This window comes from Echinops telfairi, unplaced genomic scaffold (assembly GCF_000313985.2).
Source record: "Echinops telfairi isolate 266 unplaced genomic scaffold, ASM31398v2 ScPeMD7_7469;HRSCAF=8507_0, whole genome shotgun sequence".
In the NCBI taxonomy this organism is placed as follows: Eukaryota; Metazoa; Chordata; class Mammalia; order Afrosoricida; family Tenrecidae; genus Echinops; species Echinops telfairi.
Window position 1 is genome coordinate 82,818,969 of NW_022111372.1, and position 19,033 is coordinate 82,838,001.

Sequence of the window (19,033 nt, forward strand, 5' to 3'; positions counted from 1 at the left end):
ACACACACACACCCCACCCCACTCCCCCACCCCCCATCCAACCAACCAACTTCTGGGCCAGGAGCCCAGGTGGACCAGGCCTGTCCATCCACCAGCAGTGCGGAGCTCACCTGCCACCTAGCGGACACTGAGTTGAGAGCAGGCTGAGCGCAGTCCCGCATGGAGCTGGGCTTTAGGAGCAAACAGAGGGGCTGCCAGCGCGGGTTCTGAGCCCCACGAGCATTGAGGTATCAAGTCTTAACCATGACCTCTAGCTTACAAAGCCTGTCCTCAAGCCTTTGCTCTGGGGGTACGGGCCCTGTCTCCCTCCCCTCCACATAAAAGCCTTCTCCCACGTCCCTAAAGGAGCCAAACTTTCCTTTGCCCTAAGGCCTAGTCTGTTTCCTCTGCCTCAGTCTCCTTGCTCACCCTGTCCTCCCCGTCCTGGCTGACTTTACTCACCCTCTGGGCCTCTGCTTAATGGCACTGCCCCAAAGAGACAGCCCCCCGCCCCCCACCGTCCCTAACCCAGGCCTGATACTCCTGATGCCCGGCCCGGCAGGCCCCGTCTTGACAGCAGGGTCAGGATGGTCAGTGTTGAGTGGGCCATGAGCCCTCTGACTCCTAGCTGTGTGTCCACGGTGAACCAGCTTACCATCTCTGGAACATGGCTTCTTTCCCGTTTCCCCGTGTGTGTAAAACCTCCCTGCAAGGAGAGGGAAGGGGGAGCCTAGGGCAACTGTGGTGATAAATGGGAAGCTAGGGGCCTTCCAGACTGGGCTTTCTGGAAAAGGGTCCTGTGCATTCTGGTGTCTCGGGGTCAATTCCCTCCTCTGCATCCATTCTGCCGACAGATACTAAAAAGCCTGGGTCCCGGGTTGACTGGGTTCTGGAGTGAGGTCCTCTGGGCCCAGCTCATGGCTGTGTGGGTAGGGGCATCAGTTTCGGCCACTCTGGGCTTTGCCTAGACTCCATGGGGTGACTCCTGCAGCGTGATGAAAGGCATTGGTGTTGCTACGATGATGTGACCTTTGTCTCCTCGCTGCACCCCAGGCCCAGGCCACCCCTGGTCCCCTGAGGGTTCTAGTTGGCTCCTCCTCTCTCCCACACACTCCTGAAGCCTCCAGAACCTTCTGCTGCCCGCAGGGATTCCAAAACAATCTCCAGGTCTTGTCGGAATACCCCAGTCTTGTCCTAACGGAAACCTGGCTCTCCCCTAGGACGGATACCTCCACCTGCAGGCCTCACCTCTCACCCCACACCGGCTCACTCTCCCAGGTGCGCATGTGGGGATATCCTGCCTGCTCCTCACTGCCTCTCTCCCTGCTTCCTGCAAGACCAGACACCCTCTCCTCTCCTCAGCACGGCCACCTACCAGCCCCGGGTCCACCCCTTCCTTCCCGGAGGGCCCTAGCCCAAGTCACTGTCAACTGTTGGAACGGCTTCAATTCTCAGTGCGTTCAGCCTTCACATAGATGCTGTGTCTAGTATCCGATGTCCTCTTCCCCAGGCTTGTCCTCCCATCCCATGGTCATCAGCATGACCTCCACCAGCCAGCAGCCTCATGACCCCCCACCCCACCCTGACAGTCAGCTCTGCCCCCCAGCCAACTGAAACTGCTCTTTTTTTTTTTTAAAGAAATCATTTTATTGGGGGGCTTTTACAACTCTTATGGCAATCCATCATTCAATTGTATTAAGCACACTTGTATATATATTGCCATCAACATTTCCAAAACATTTCCTCTCTATTTGAGCCTTTGGTAGCAGCTCCTCTCTTTTCCCCCCCTCACTCCCTCCACCTTCATGAATCCTTGATCAATTATATATTATTGTTGCTATTTCGTGTCTTACACTGTCTGTAGTCTCCCTTCTTGCATATTTCTGTTATTTGTCCCCCTGGGGTGTGGGCTATGTATCCAACCTTGTGATGGGTTCCCCCTTTCTCCCTCCACCCCACCCACTGCCACCATCCCCTTACCCTCATGATATTGATACTCACACTGCTGTTGCTGAGGGTTTATTCTGTCCTGGATTCCATCTGTCGAGAGTGCTTATCTGTACCAATATGTGCACGCCAGTCTAGGCAGATCTGTAAAGTAGAACTGGGTCGTGGGCGTGTGGTGGGGGAGGAAGCATTCAGGAACTAGAGGATTGACGTGTGTTTCGTAGGTGCTATACTGCACCCTGGTTGAATTGTCCTTTCCTTGTAACCCTTCTGTGGGGGCATATCCACAGGTGGGTTTTGGGTCTCCGCTCCAACTCCCCTCTTTCACATTGATATAATTGTTTGTTTTGAATCTTTTGATGTCCGATACTGTCAACACCTCATGATTACACAGGGTGAGCTTCTTCCATGTGGGCTTATTTGCTTCCCTCCTAGATGGCTGCTTGTTTAACTTCAAGCCTTTAAAACCCCAGACACTGTATCTTTTGATAGCCAGGCACCATCCACTTTCTTCACTACATTTGCTTATGCACCCGTTTTGTCTTCAGTGATCGTGTCGGGAAGGTATCAAAGAGTGCCAGGTTATTAGAACAAAGTGTTCTTGTGTTTAGGGAGGCCTTGAGTAGAGGCCCAAAGTTCATCTATCTTAATACTTTAACATATAAATATATGTACATTGGCCTCTATCCCTTTCATTATAAATTAATGTATTTACATATACATGCCATAGTATACCTCTATAAATAGTTTTTGCCTCCTATTTCTTTCCTCTATCTCCTTTCACCTTCCTCCTGTCCCACTATCATGCTCACCCTTCACTCGGCTCTCCGTAATTCCTCTTAGATACATTGCACTTGATGCAACCCACCAGCCCTCCCCGCCATCAGTTTTAGGTCTCTTGTTGTTCCCTCATCCTTGAGTTTGCTGGCTCCCTGCTCCACTTCCCCACCTCATCCTCTCCCATGTCCTCCTGGGACCAACAGTCCCATTGTTTTCTCCTTGAGAATGTTTGTCCTGCCTATCTTATATAGATAGACATAGGGTGAAAGGGGGGAATATATATATATCTATTTAGTCCCAGGTCGGTCTGCTGGCCCTTACGTATGTTTTCTGGTCAGGTGTGATGAGCTGCCAAGCCCTGCCCCCCAAGTCAGAAGTCTGCTTTCTCAATTCCTCGGGGACTTGCTTGTTTTGCTCCCCTCGCTGCCCAGTTGTGCTTCCTTTGCGTTTCACCCTGCTGTGCATCAGAGCACACTTTCTGCACAGTGTCCCCAGTGCTGTCCCCATAGTGCTGCGGGTCAGTGAGGGACCGTCAACGTCGTGTCTCTTGGTGGGGCCCGCCCTATGGTCCTTTTTGTGCATGTCTTCCCTGGGGCTTGGTGGGCCATGGTGAGGTCCACTCTCTCTCTCTCTTAATTCACACCCGTGTGCTCTAGACAGACCTGCCTCGCTCCCGGGCTATATCTTCAGTGCTGTGCTCTGCATTACCTTCTTCTGGGGAGGGATCAACACAGCTCAGCTTGGGCCCGTGTCTTCTCTGTTAGTTCGCTGCTCCATGCAGGTATGTTGTCCTCAAAGCTTGATGCTCTGGGAGGGGGTCTGGTCCCTCCCTCCCTGACACCACTCTCTTCCAGGTCCCCAGTGCCCTCCATGCTGCTATGCCCAGTGGTCACTCTCTCCCCTCACCTTACTGGGCTTCTCCACAGCACCCACACAGCCACCAGGCTCCTGGCTTCCCTTTCTTGGTGGCCTCCCTCCAGGATTCGCTCTCTGGGCTCCTTCCCCCCCACTGACCTTGCTTTCCCTTCTCGTGTCCTCTATGTGCCTGCTTCATGCTGGAGGGCCCGAGACTCAGTCTCTGGGGGACAACAGTAGCCATTCCGTTCAGGGCTTTACATGCCACCTGTGTGAGGAAGACCTCGGCAAGATGGACGGACACAGCAGCTGCAGCACGGGCCTCAAAGGGAACCAAGGGTGTGAGGACGGTACAGGACTGGGCAGGGCTTCCTGATGTTCTATATGAATTCTGGTCACGATGAGTCAGGACCACTATGCCAGTACCTACCAGCACCGTATGCTGAAGATTCCAAAAGTTACACCTCCAGCCAGATCCCAGATTCCTAACTCACATCTGACACACACCCCCCACCCCCCAAAAAAATACAACAACATGCCGGCATGGAGAGTTCTGAGAACCAGTGGAGAGTTCTGAGGGGCTGGCCCCAATCCCAACTACTATGTGGACACCTGCCCCTCCCCCCAGAAGAATTTATTTCAAAGGAAGGCACTGAATCTGCAGATGAGGGAGAGGGACATATCTGATCAGAGCACATGGGAGCAGATGAAGGGGGAGGAAGAGAGAGTGGAGCACATCCTGGCCCACCAGGCCTTGAGGATGATGTTCCCATTTAGAACAACCAGTCCACAGAGAGGACCATATGGCCGGTCCCACTATGAGACACGATGTCCCTCATTGACCCATAGCCCTACAGAGGACAACACCGGAGACACAGTGTGGGAATTGCACCCGAGGCAAACACTAAGGGGGTGCAACAGAACAGCAAGGGAATGGAGCGGCAAGGTCCCCAGAGAACGCTGAAGGTGGACTTTGGGGCCAGGGCTTGGTGCCCCAACAGACTGGACTGGAAAACACTCCTAAAGGCCAACAAACAGTCCTTGAACTAACTACAAGCTTTTCTTTCTTGTGTTTTGTTTTGTTTTTTGTCATTGGTTTGTTGTTGTTTTGTTGTATATTGTTGCTTGGTTTTGCTCTCTTGTTTTTGTGCATGTTATTATCTCCACAGGTCTGTCTAAATAAGATAGGCTGGGTGAAGGGAGACATTGGACAGGGCAAGATATGACAAAATAATAATTTATAAATTATTAAGGGTTCATGAGGGAGGGGGGAGCGGGGAAGGAGGGGAAAAAAATGAGGAGCTGATGCCAGGGGCTTAAGTGGAGAGCGAATGTTTTGAGAATGATGAGGGCTGTGAATGTACAAATGTGCTTTACACAATTGATGTACGTATGGATTGTGATAAGAGTTGTATGAGCTCCTAATAAAATGATATAAAAACCAAAACAAAACAATAACTTTGCTCTTAGTCATCCCCACATGATCTTGCCAGTCACTCCAGTCAAACACTGGGATCTCCGACAGGTCTCATTCTCTCACCCCCCACGTCTGATCCACGAGGAAACGTGTAGGATCTACAATCAACATTTGTCCACATTTTACCCACCTCTTTCTGTCTCTCCTGGTGCCGCCCTGCCCTGAGCTGCCACCGTCGTTTCCCTGGCTGACTGTCAGTGCTGCTTAACTCGGCTCCCTGCTTTGACAGCTGCCCCCATCCCGGAGAATCTCCTCTCTGTAGAGATCCCCAGTGATCCTGTTGAAGAGAAATCCGACCCAGTCACGGTGCTGCTCAAAACCCTCCAGTGGCTCCGCTTGGAGGGAAAGCCAGAGCCTTGATGATGAATGCAACACCCCACAGTGCTGCCTCCGCCCCTGACCTGGCACCGCTACGTGTCCGCACCTGCCACGAGCTCCCCTTGCTACCCTCTCCAGCCCCGCGGACCTCGGGGCTGTTCCAAATGGACCGGTTGTGCATTAAGTCAGGCCTTGACACCTGCTCTTCCCTCTCCGCCTAGAAGAAAGTTCCATCTCTGTTCAAATCGACCAACAAGGCCACCACTGACCTCTGAAGTCTACCTCTTGCCCCTGGTCCCTCGAATCCATTACGCAGTTGCTGTGCTTAGTCTCCTTTCCAGGGCGCTGGTCCCCTGATACCATAGAAAAGCTACAGTTCTTATGTCTATGTCTGCCCTACTCCTCTCTCCAGCCGTAAAGCCCAGAGGGGAGGGCTTGGTGTCTGTTTTGGTTACTGACCCGTCCCCTTGCATGGTGCTGGATGCACACCAAGAGCTCAGAATGGTTGACTGAAGGAGTGAGTGAACCGAGGGAACTGTGCGTGCAGTGCTGACAGTGTGGGACGTGGGGCGAGGGAGAGGAAAGACAAGGCCAGAGAAGTGACACATAATCAGCCAAAGGTGGCCTCTATGTGCTAGCCTTACTGTGCAAACTCAAGGTCAAACCAGCCCTAGTAAGCAGAATTTTAGCTACTGAGAGCCTGCTTGCTCTACACCATGCACACAACTGTTCACCCACTGCTCACTGTGGGTCAAGGACACACAAGGACCTGAGCTGCGTCTTTTCTTTTTTTTAGGACATCGTGGCGACACACCTGCCTTCCTTTCTCCCCTGAAGCTGGCTTGCCTGCCTCTGGAAGGTCTCTCGATGTGGGGACCAAGCCCTGCAGGGGGGCTTTGCTCTCTTGGGGTCACATCCGCGTCCACGGTCTGTCCTGAACACCTTCTAGTTCACTACAGGAGACGAGGCTCCAACCTGCTCGCTCATCACGGTTTCCCCACCCCCACTATTTAAAAAAATATCCAAGCACATTCTCACCTCGAGGCCTCTATACGTTCTTCCTTCCTCGAACCACCTTCGCCTCTTCACGAAGGTCATTCCGACTCTACTGTCAGGACTCAGCTCAAATGCCATCATTATTGCAATGTCCCAGGGCCTGCCACAAACCAGCCAAGCCCACTGTGGCCTAGTCGGTCCTGACGCAGAGAAGGCCCATGGGGTAGGTAGACCTGCTCCTTAGGGTTTCGGAGGCTGGGAATCTGTACGGGGCAGAGCGCTTCATCCTCTTTCTCACGCGAGGCTGCTGACTTCACGATGAGGCGCCCCCCTATGCCACTGTGCCCCAGGGCTGTTTGCTGGTCACAATGTGGGATATCAATGCATGTTTATATATTTGTGTATCATATATATATATATGCCTTATATAAACAAGGGAATTCAAAGCATTTGTAAAAATGGAATTAAGAGAGAATGGAATTTTCCCATCCACTGTTTTTTTTTTTTTGCCCATCAACTTTTTTAAACTCCCTCATCTATATGTCAAGCCTGAATGGCAACCGTTTGAACCCACCAGCGGCTCCAAGAGAGAAAGGCGAGGCAGTTTGCTTCCGTGGCCCCCGTGGCCCCCATGGTTCATAGAGGCCTCAGCCAGCACGGGCTGCAAACGTAGACCGTGCGTCACAATGCAATTATCCCCCTCCACAGGACACAGAAAGACCCGTGGACACCACGGACCATGAACGATGCAAATGTGTGCCCACATCCCTGGGGGAAAGGACTGGATGGGCCCAGCTGCGACCACCAACTGCTGTACAAGGTGAGCCCCGGCCCTGGGCAGGGTGGGAGGAAACCCCGGAGCAGAACGCAGAGTCATAAACCAAACCGGGCTTATTGTGTGGATAGAGACCAGTGTGGCCTTTCAGGACGATGGCTCTTACCCTCCCATCTAAGACCCAAAGGGCAGCATCTCCATGAGGACAAAGACCAGAGGGTTAGGACAGATGGAGGAACCCATGAGGAGGAAGTGATGCCGGGGCATTGGGGGGATTGCAGTGGATGAGCTGAATCAGGCGTCTGACTTACGGAATGTACAACTGTAATCCGCTCTACAAACCTTCATCTAACTCACAATAAAATTAGTTTCTAATGCGATTCTTCTCGCATTTTACAGATTAGAAAAATCAAGTCCAAAGAGGTCAACTTACAGATCTCGCCCGAGGGCTGGACGTCGCAGAGCTGAAATCCGAGTCCAGGTCTTCTGACTCTGAACACCGTTTTAACCATTAAAACTAAACAACTGTTTGAAGACGCAACAAGCATGCTGATGACATGATCAAAGCGGCGTTTGGAACCAGTGACTTTGATGGCTCCCCACAGGGAGCTGAGACTTCCCAGTGGAAACACTTGTCCTGCAGTGATTATGTGGGCTGCCTTCTGCTTGAAAGAGCAGGCCCCGCTCCTCCCAAGAAGCCTCCCCTCACTGAGGGTCAGAGGGATGTTTAAAAGAATTCTTGCCCAAATGAAGGACACATTTCAGTTTTTGCTAACACGAGGGGGCTGCAAAACTCTGTGGAGAATGGTATGAAAGGATAACGGAGTCTACTGCCAAACTTTGTCTCTTACTCTTCATTGTGAATGAGGCGGGGGTTACCATGCAGATAACCAGTTTTGTGTTCAACAGATTCAACCACTTAACCTCCCAATAGCTTGCCCTGCACCACCCCGAATTCTCTTCGCTCTCTTGCAGAATACTCTCTTCCCCTGCACCCAAGTGAACACCTCTCTACCCTCTGGTAGACCGGGTGGTGAGGATGGAGCAGGACCAGGCAGGGATTCCTTCTATTGTGCATAGGGTCGCTACCCCCCACCCCCACCCCAGTTACCACAAGGTTTCCACAAACTTCTGGAAGCCCCTTTGGACTCGTCTACGGAGGCATCCACTGTTGCCAGGTTCCAGCTCCCAACAGCATGAAACGCTGCTCAGGCCTGTGCCAGCCTCACGATTGCGAGGCTGGAGCCCATCGCTGCAGCCACGGTGTCAGTCCATCGTGTTGAGGGTCACCTCTCTTCCATGGCCCTCTGCTTGACCGAGCACCATGTCCTTCTGCAGAGTCGAGTCCCTCCCGACACCATCCCACGGACAGGAAGCCCAGTCTCGGCGTCCTCCCTCCTGACACCGTCCCACGGACAGGAAGCCCAGTCTCGGCGTCCTCCCTCCCGACACCCTCCCACGGGCAGGAAGCCCAGTCTCGGCGTCCTCCCTCCCGACACCATCCCACGGACGGGAAGCCCAGTCTCAGCGTCCTCCCTCCCGACACCGTCCCATGGACAGGAAGCCCAGTCTCGGCGTCCTCCCTTCCAAGAAGCACGTGGAGAGTTTCTTCCAGCACACCTTGGTTTGTCCTTCTGGCAGTCTGGTGAATATTCCTTGTTGACATCGTCACTCCGAGGCGTCGACTCCTCTGTGGTCTCGGTAGTCCTTGTCCCGCTCTCCAGTGCGGACGAGGCGACTAAACCTGCCATGGCCAGGGCCAGGTGCACTTGGGTCTTCCAAGTGACATGTCTGCTTCTAACACTTTAAAGACATCTTGTGCATGAGATGTGCCCAGTGCGACCCAGCCTTTGATTTCCTGACAACTGCTTCCACAGGCAGTTGTTGGAGCCAATCCTTGACGACTGAAGTTGTGTCTCTATTTATTATGTTTATGGGTCTAGTTGTGAGGATTTTTATTCTCTTCACATGAGGGTGTAATCCGCATGGTCAGTTTTCATTTCTGATCAATTTAAAACATCTCCTTGCTGTAGCTCCTTTGATAGTCATCACTAAAGTGCTTCAAGACCTCTCTGCTTTCAGTAGGAAGGGCTGAGCTATCTGCATGCCTTCCTCCACCCTTGATGCCATGTTTTTCTTCAGAGAGTCCAGCTTCTAAGGAATTTACTCAGCACAGAGTGAAGTATGGCTAACCTCTCCTGACTTGAAACCAAGCAGTACTCCCTTGTTGTGTTGGGGCCATTGCTTCTTGGTCCGTGTCCAGTTCTGGGTGCACTGGAATTCTCATTTCTCCTTCAGCCAGGATCCGCCCGACATCAGCACTGGCACCACACGTTCCACATCTGTCTCTTCTGAGTCCAGCTTCAGTTTCTGGCAGTTCCCTGTGTACTGCTCCAGCGTGTGCACCAGCTCTTCACCCACATTTACCTTTCCTGTGTTATTAATGATACTGTTGGGAAATAGCTGCCTTCTGCTGGGTCACCTTTCTTTGGCACAAATATGGGTCTTGTCCAGCTGTGTGGCCAGGTCATTGTCATCCAGATGTCTTTAGAAGGATTAAATGAACGAATACATGCAAAACGCTTAGCCCAGGCTGATTGCTAATAAAAATTAAACTAAATCACACCCGTGGCCGTGGAGTGCATCCGGGCGCACAGGGACAGAACAGCCCCTTGGGGTTTCAAAGCTAGACGTTCACGAAGCCGACGGCCTCATCCTTCTCCGTCCGATCCACTCGCTAGGGGGTTTCCCCATGCGCCACGAGGGTTCCGTGGTATAAAGTAAGTCCTGAATCATTTACTTTTCTTTTCACGTATCCCGTAAACCAGATGACGGGATTGCGGCCGTTTTGTTGTCCGTCCTCCGTGCCACAAGGGGCAGTGCAGCTTCCAAGCGCCCAGGCGCGGGGTCGGGAAAACGGAAGTTCATCTAGCTGTGGCTTCCGCCACCTGGAAACGTAGCCCCCCCCTCAACCAACAGGATAACCCTTTCGTGCAGTCGCAAAGGTTCATCTGCTCTCAGTGAGAAGACGCCTCTTAGCCCGACTTCTCTCCCCTGACCCACATGCCAACTGTCTTTCCTGGAGCGCGCATCTTAATCCCTTTGGAAACGCTAAAGACAGAGTCTTCCGGGAGTCCGGTAACCTCAGACGTAACACTTCCGGGGGCGCGGAAGTGATCTGTTGCCCCGCCTAATCCCAACCTCTCTTTCCGGTGGCGGAGTCTAGAGAAGACGAGCAGGTATGAAGCTTTGCTGGGGACAATCGGGCGGCATCCTACAGTATGGGTGTCCCGCAGGGCTGGGGACGTGGGATCGGGGAGCCTCCCGTGGGACGGACCCGGGTGCTGGTGGGGATGTGTGTGGCCGGCGTTTCCAGACTCGGGTTTCGATTCGCGGCCTACTCAGATTCAAGTTCGCGCCCTGCCTGGGGAGGAAGGGAGGCGGCCTCGCGTCAGGGCTGCCGCTTGTGAAATTGGAGTGAGTGCGGCCGCCCTGCGTGGTGGGGCGGAGAGAGGACCCCAGTCGGTTCGGGACCCCCACCGGTTCTCCAGGGGCGGCTTCCGCCAGGACTTTCCCCGGTTCGCTCACTACTCTGGAAGAGAGCAGCCCTAGCCCCTGGCGGCTGTAGAAAGCACTGGCGAGACAGTGCAGGCGACCCCTCCGCCCGGCCTGCGGCGGGGACTTCTCAAGCTAGCCGTTGTCGGGTCGACCACGTTGCAAGTTCAACAGCCCTCTCTCTCAAAGCCAGAAATGAGGGTCGGAAAAGCAAACCAGCTTTTCCTGGGGGCCCACCACGCCTTTGCATGTCCGCAAGGGACCTTTCCTCAGACCCCCTTCAGAGGTGACCTTAGGATGGGGAAGCCACAAAACTGGTATTAACCCTCACGGCATCTGTCCACAGTGCTTATGCCTCCCCTGGATGCAATTAGCTAGGGACCATTCACTTAGGACACCTGCTAAGGCTCCTCGCTACTTTGACTGCTTTGTGTATCAGACACTAACTCTTACTAAAGAGGCTAGCGAGACCCGGGCACGCAGGAAGCGTGGGTTTCTCCGGGTCCCCAGTAGTTGGTGTTGATGTGTGGCTCACAGGCCTAAGAGTGGGGGCACTTGGGGTCTGCCACTATTTTATGGCCTTAAACTAGGCTCCCCCATCATTTTCTCGGTCTGCAGGGGCTTGAACAGGCTGGTTTTATTTGAGCCCAATCATTATTCTCCTGTCTTTTGGAAAGTGTTAGGAAATTGTTGTGGAAGGATTCTTTGCGATGTCTCCCTGGAGGGCGACCAGCAATAACCTTAAAACTAGGATCATGGGAAATAAGCTGGAGGTGGCTGATGGGTGGTGCAGAACTGCACATGCAGGAGGCTCTTGGGAACGGTGGTGCGCGCATTGACAGGTGGGGGCATATTGGCCTTGGCCTTCTGTTTGCATTTGGTGGGCTGGTCTTCCAGTAAGTAGTACCTGGAAAACCCAGGAGTGTTGCAGGGTGGGTCTCAACTTGGTTCTGGTCCTGAGTGAATCAGAAACTTCTCTTTGTTTTCTCTCTATAAGACAGTGGTTCTCAACCTGTGGGTCGCCAGATTCATAACAGTAGCAAAATTACAGTTAGCAAGTAGCAGCGGAAATAATTTTATGCTTTGGGGGTGTCACCACATCATGAAGAACTGGATTAAAGGGTCGCAGCATTAGGGAGGTTGAGAACCACTGATCTAAAATGAGAGCAGCGGTGGTTCCTAGAGAGGACAGACAGCATGTTGAGGCAGATAAGTCTGCTTTCAGCTCTCAGCTGCTGGGATTGTGAAGCCGGGGTGTGCAGGGTTGGCCCTCTTATTGAGCTGCTCATTCACTCACTCATAAAGTCCCAGATACCTGTCGGGCCATACAGAGCTGTTGGTTGGACTCAAGGCAACAGACAGCCGCCTATGTGCTGTCCTATCGAAGAAAAACTGGAGGTTTGCTGGAGACCCAAGCGTCTGTCCTGTATGTTCTCTGAGCTTTTGGTAGGAGCTGCAGGAAGTACAAAGGAAAGTTTTGGGCCCTTTTCGCCACCAATTGAAGAAGGCGCCGTCCTTAATGGGCAGAGCGTGGGGTGTCCTTCACAGTGGGGAGCAGACTCTGGGTGCCTGTTGCTGACGGTGGTGTTCTTCCTTGCGCACAGGCATGGCACCTCGCAAGGGGAAGGAAAAGAAGGAAGAGCAGGTCATCAGCCTCGGCCCTCAGGTGGCTGAAGGAGAGAATGTCTTCGGTGTCTGCCACATTTTTGCCTCCTTCAATGACACTTTTGTCCATGTCACTGACCTCTCTGGCAAGTAAGTACCTGGCCGGGGGCCTGAGGGCCAGCTTAGGGTGTTCCGAGGAGGGGACGTTTCTCTCCCTGCTGCGGTTACTGGTGTATGTGCGTGGTGAAGGTGAAAGTGCTTGTTGGTGAGCAGGGCAGTACCCCTGGGGTCTTGGTCACCTAATCCACAAGGATTCCATGCCACCATAGTAGAAAGTACTTAATAGAAGGCTAAGTGGAGATGGGACTTAAGTGTGATGCAGCCTTGCATCTCCACAGCTGCATAGGTGGTACTCATGTGGGCCCCCAGTGCTATACAGGGATGCGGGGGAGGCCTTTGGTGTTTGCCAGGGGTGCCTGTGCTGATACACCCCTACCCGCAAGCTGTTGGTGAGTCTTGGTTGAGTGGGGAAGAAATGACTGCCTTTGTCTCTAGGGAAACCATCTGTCGAGTGACTGGTGGGATGAAGGTGAAGGCTGATCGAGATGAATCTTCGCCCTATGCTGCCATGTTGGCTGCCCAGGATGTGGCCCAGAGGTGCAAGGAGCTGGGCATCACGGCCCTACACATCAAACTCCGAGCCACTGGAGGAAACCGGTACGGGGCAGGCAGTGGGGAGAGGGCGGTTCAATGCTCCCTGTCTGCCTGGCCCTGCACACAAAAGTATTGGAAGAGTCGGGCCTCTCCCTTCTGGTGCCTGACAGGTGGTGGAGGCAGACTAAACAACTAAAGGGGTAAAAGCCAACACCTGACAGCACCCCCAGGGCTCTAGAGCAAGGAGTATGTGCTTTCTAATCGTGGAATACTGGGAAGCAAAAGTACGGTGTTGGTCAGGAACTGTGGTCTGCAGTTGTCCAGGATGATCTTGATGGGGGTGGGGGCAGGAGTCAGTACAGGAAGGACAGGAGGGAGTGGATCCCAGCTAGAGACAGCTTCGGGGTGCAGGTGCTAAGGTAGGGTTGAACCTGCCCGTGTGAGAAGAGTGGGCAATGGTACGAGGTGATTAGGGGGGTGGGGGGAAGTCCCTTAGGATCTTCATAGGCTGTGGTCTGGTTTGGATTTAAGCCCAAAGAAGGGTGAGAGTGATGGTCCACCACCACCTGTACATTTGTGACAACTGTCTTTGATCTTCTGTGTGTCTTTTAAAGCTTTTATCTCTGCAAACCTGGAAACCATTATGGCTTCATTCTAATGGTCTCCCTTGTCTGATTGATAAGGTCGTTTGTCTTGTCCTTGTACCCTTTTAGACTTAATAAAAGTTCTCTTTTTTAAAGAGGTGGAAGCCGTGAAGATTTTTTAGTAGTGATGAGATTGTTTTTTTGAATGAGAACTGCTGGTTGAGAAACAAAAGGACGGGTGGATGGAGGAGATGAAAATAGTTTGCACCACAGAGGACCTGGAATCCGAATCATGGAAAGGAGCAGGCAGGGACCCATGGTGCCTTACACAGATGCTGGGAGAGGGCACACTTAGTGTTTTCAAGTGGTGTGAGCATTCTGACCCTCTATTGAGCTGCTCATCCATTCACACTCCCCTAAGATTTCTGTCTCGTTTACTTGGTTAAGGTAAACTATTCCATTTTAAGAAACACCAGGAGATGTTTTTAGGTATTTTTCATTGTTTTGGAGCAGTAGTCTTGGGGATTCATTTACCCTTGATGGCTCTAGGAAGGTGAAGGGCCTCTTTGAAAGTGAAATTGTGGACTACGTTACCCTCTTTTATAATCAGGTTTCTCGTTCCAATTTTTAGTATATGTGCTGCCGAAGAGGGCACCATTAAAACTTTCAATAATGGGCACTGTCCAATTTTTCTGGTACTGTAGCAAAAAGAATTATTAATGCAAATAGTCACATTCTGGATCAGCCCACACCTGGCACCCCTTCCTCAGGCTCCATCCCCCTCTCCTGAATAATCGGCACCTTTTGTGTATCCATTGTGTCTGCTGACAGGCGTGTAGATTGCTGTCTGCTTGAGAGTGGTGAATAGGGCTGCAGTGGACATTGGCATACCCACCTTGATGCTCACAAATCTTCCATCTAACTGCCACGCTTGTTTGCACCAGGCTGGCTGGGATTGGATTCCACCAACAGTGGAAAGATTCTGCGTGCACTCTCAGCCCCTGCTTTGTTCTCTGCACCGTTGTTTAGCGATTGAGGGCTTTCCCATCGTGCGTTGAGGATTGGTTTTTCTACATTGATAAGGTTGGGATTGCAGCCCATGAACTGGATCATCTTGTCCATTCCTTTGAGTCTTTAATCCCTTTCAGCAGTGTCTTAGCATTTTCATTGAAGAAGTTGATTTCAGAGTGCTTGTGGAAAAATAGAATTAGGAGGTAGTGGGTGTTTCCCCGTCAAACTTTTGAACGCCTTTCATAAATCCTTGATATCGCTGATTAGATTCATTGCTAAGTACTTTGTTTGGTGTGATTGAAAATGGACTTAACGTATTTCCCCAGTTTCCCTTCCAGATTTTCACTGCTGGTGTGGAGAAGCTCGATTGATTGTTGTTGACCCTGTGAGGTGTTTGTTTTTTTGTTTTTTTAATGTTTATTGAGGATTTTAGAGTACTGTCTAAAAGCAGTATGTGCGCCTGAGTGCCTTTCCCCCCAATCCTTAAGGAGCCCTGGTGGTGTGGCTGTGCACAAGGTGACAGTACATGAGTGGCTCCACAGGGAAAGTTGGGGCTGTATTCTCTGGTAAAGAGTTAGTCTCGGGAACCCCGGGGGACGTGAGTTCTACCTGTCCTAGAGAGTTGCTATGAGTGGGCATCAATTTGTTGGGAAGTTTGAATTTTAAGTGACCTGACCCAATAAGCCAGAAATGGTTATTTTTTTACCCCTGAACTAGAGGATTTGGCTACCTGAGAATGCAGACGTGCTGCTGACTCAACCACCAGGTGGCCAAAGGCTTTTCTTTTTTTGTCTCCTAGGACCAAGACCCCTGGCCCTGGGGCCCAATCTGCGCTCCGAGCCCTTGCCCGCTCAGGGATGAAGATCGGGCGGATTGGTGAGTGCCTCCCCTCCCTCCGGCCAGTACTTTTTGTTTCACTTAGAAGCATGTTTCTCCCAGCCTTGGCCTGATCTGGTGCCTTGGCGATTGGTTCTTATGCTGACTTTAACACCTCTCCCTGAGTGCCCCTTTAGCACCCTGCTGGGATGCCATGCCTTCTGTCTCCACTGGTCACCTGACTGCCCCACGGTGCCTTGCACAGCGGTGTGGGGCATCTGGTGGAGCAGCTGGGCATGGTTTCTCTCTTTCAGGCTTGCAGAGCCAGGGGGCTGGTGGTGAGTTAGGTGGGTTGGGTCCCTGCTCACCAGAGACCACAGCCAGTGCCTCACTGCCATAGCCCAGTGGGCCTCATGCGGTGCCTCTTGGCTCCTTGGACCCCTCCTTGCTTTGTCTCTGCAGTTGTAGCAACTGGTACTGGCTCCTCAACCCAAACTCACACCCTCTCCTGCCCTGAGACTTCCAACCTTTTACCTACTGGAGAGGCGGAGGCCTTTACTTGTCTGTCTGAGTGGTTCCCTCCCAAAATTCCATGGGCCAGCTGGTGGGAGCCACCTCTGCCTTTGGCACTTCGCTTGCTCTCACTGAGCTTGAGTTTCCCCTCTGGGCAGTGAGGTCAGATTACCTCAGCAATGGAGGTGGGCTGGAAACTCCACCTAGTTCTGTGTTGGGGTTCATTTGGGGCGTGGGGGGCAGGGAGCTGTTCATTGCAGGTCAGTTAGGATACTGGCCTAGGGGGCCCTCCCCATCCAGCTTCAGGTGCTGATGCTTCTTTCCTCTTCTCCCCACAGAGGATGTCACCCCCATCCCCTCCGACAGCACTCGCAGGAAGGGGGGTCGCCGTGGTCGCCGGCTGTGAAAGGACTCCTCAAATTATTTTCTGTCAATAAATTACCTTCGAGGACATGCTCTCAACTCATTTCCTTTCACAGCTGGGCTGCCCTAAAGGAATGTTTGATTCCTTTCTCCAAGGCTGGCTTCAGCTCGTAGGTGCAGTGCTGTCGCCTATAGAGCAGCAGTTCTCAACCTGTGGGGTCAAGACCCCTTTGTGGGTCAAACGACCCTTTCACAGGGGTCTCCTAAGACCATCGGAAAACACATTGCTGTTTACCATACATTACAATCATAACAGTAGGAAAATTACAGTTAGGAAGTGCCATGAAAATCATCTTATGGTTGGGGGTCACTACAGCATGAGGAGCTGTAATAAAGGGTGGCGGCATGAAGAAGGTTGAGAACCACTGCTCTAGTGTCCTGCTTCAACCAAGACCCAGACTCCCTGCATGGCACTGAGAGCCTCGTCCTGTGGGCTCCGCAGTCCCGTGCCTACCTAACCACTGCCCCAGAAGGGCCGTGGACTGCTGCAGTGTGAGCAGAGAGGAGGGTTCGGGCTGGGCTGGCTTCTTTCTCCACACTGCTGGTGGCACAGGGTTGACTCATCAAAATTGACAAGGCCTTGGAGACTTGAAAACGGACCGCTTCATAGAGAGCCTGAGCAGAGGAGGAGCCTTCCAGACAGGCTCCAGATAGAAACGTGTGTGGGTGGTGTGCTCCCCCCACACCACCTGTGCAAAACTGCCCCTGTGCCTTTTTTCCCCTTGTCAGATCTTGCAGTGTTCCACAACGGTACATAAAGAACATCACTCATTCACTCCGCAAAGACACCCCGTGTCCTATTTTCATCTGCAAGCAAGACGGGAGTTGTTGCTTTCGGGAAGCTCACACCTGCTCTGGGACTGAGGCTCCAGATGGTTCTGAGCGCACAGCCAGGGACTGCTCCGCTATTGGTGGTTGTAAAGCCTCAGGTGGCATTTTGTGCTCAGATGTTTCCTTAGTAGTTTATTGAGTTTATACATTCCATCGTTCAATCACATCAAGCAGAATTGTACAGATGCTACCACAGTCTGAAAACATTTAATTCCTGGGTTCCTTGTTAGGTCTCCGCTTTGCCACTCCCCTCCCCCCCAGCCCCTATTCTACTTGTCCTTACAGGTTCAATCCTGGGTTTCCTATACTGAAAAAAACAAGGAAGGTGACCTCTAATGACACCCCGAGTAAACCAAAAATAGAGAAGATGTTGCAAACCAGGTCTAGCATGCATCAGGGCTTTAACATCAGATGCATGCAACTGACAATGTTTTAGCTGTTCTAGTCAGATTGATGCTTTGTTTTGGGAAATCCGCTGCCCTGGCAGAGGAAGTGGGCTACTTTGATGCAGTATTTGATAGTGTGCCAGACCCCGTTGAACACTAATTAGCCTGACGGAAGTGATTACCCCATGATGCAAGTAAGAAACGGCAGCAGTAGACCTTGGCTTAAGACCATAGCTAAGAGTTCTGAGTTCTGGCTCTTAACCACTGAAAAATGCTTACATTCAAATGAGTGACTTGACCGTTGCCATCAGAGTGCTGACTTAGCAGCGCCCCTTGGGTTTCTGAGAAAGCCCAGTCTCACCTGTGGAGCTACTGGTGGTTTCCAACTGGATCATGTGGCTCAGCCCAGCAGGGGTGCAACTAGAGAACCTTCTCATCGCTCACGCCAAGAACCAAGGAGATGGGAACGTTTGCCCGAGTTGTGATGAGCACCTAGGCTTCCTTCCCTGGTGTCTGGCAGTGAATCTGGATTTGCCAGCCTCCAGTCTGAACCAGGACTCCTCTCCCCACGCTTGGGAGATCTAGAATTTAGCTGTGGCTCCCACCTCCTTCAGCTGGTTCTTCACTTAACAATGGAAGGATGTGATTGCCACTTGAGAGCACTTCCACACTGATGAGTCTTCAATTGCATGGGGAGAGAGGACCACCTGGCTAGAGAGGCTGAACAAAGGCTCGCGAGGTGCCAGCGAGTCAGCTCGGGCCCACAGCGACCTTAACAAAGGAGTGAAGCCATGCGTTTGGTAACAACTCATTGGGGGGTGTTTGCTGCCCCTCTGCCAGCAGAGGATGAAGAGTACCTTAAGGATATGAGGTAAAACATTGGAAAGGGGGGCACCACCAAATGGGAATCACCTATGTGTCATTACAAAAGCCCACAACCCAGTTGAATCTTCTGCAAAATAACCATCTAGCCATAAAGCAAGTTCAGTGAGTTTCCCTGATGGTCTGTCTGCTGAGGGAGGATGTGCTCACACGAGGTAGGCACCTGGATACAAGAGCCCTGCTCCGCGATGTCCTGTCCGCCTTGGTCACGGTGCTAAACCTGTCAGCCAGGTATTGGGAATTCCTTGTACTAAGGGCTGCCTCTGCGGGTGCCCTCGGCTCAGTTAGGCGTTTGACTGCTAAACAAAAGGCCGGTGGTTTGAGCCCACCAGCCAGTTGGAGGGAGAAGAAAATCCCAGCCTGGGAAACCATGTGGGGCGTCCCTCTCCTGAAGTTGCTGTGTCAGAATCGACTGGTTTGGGGCTCATAGGCTACGGTGAAGAATTAAACAAGATGCCAGTGTTCCAGCACAGCTCCTGGCACCAAAGGAACTGTTGCTATTCTTAGCCCGGCTCCTTTCTCATGCCAAACTGTCCCTGACAGCTGGCTGGGATCCTGGTGGGGAAATGGTAGCGGCTGCCGGAGGGAGCGGAGTGTTCCCTTTATTTCCTGTGAAGGGATTTTGCAACTTGTGCTGCTGTTTCCT

General features: G+C 52.2%; 1 protein-coding gene across 1 annotated transcript; it reads left to right on the plus strand.

Moving 5' to 3' along the window:
• The first annotated feature begins 10,273 nt into the window (after positions 1–10,273).
• RPS14 (ribosomal protein S14) lies at positions 10,274–16,316 on the plus strand. Its single transcript, XM_004696726.2, has 5 exons — positions 10,274–10,366; positions 12,287–12,437; positions 12,843–13,004; positions 15,336–15,412; positions 16,204–16,316. Exons 2-5 carry the CDS (start codon positions 12,289–12,291, stop codon positions 16,269–16,271), a joined length of 456 nt encoding a protein of 151 aa, XP_004696783.1. The 5' UTR covers positions 10,274–10,366; positions 12,287–12,288; the 3' UTR covers positions 16,272–16,316.
• The last annotated feature ends 2,717 nt before the right edge of the window (positions 16,317–19,033 follow it).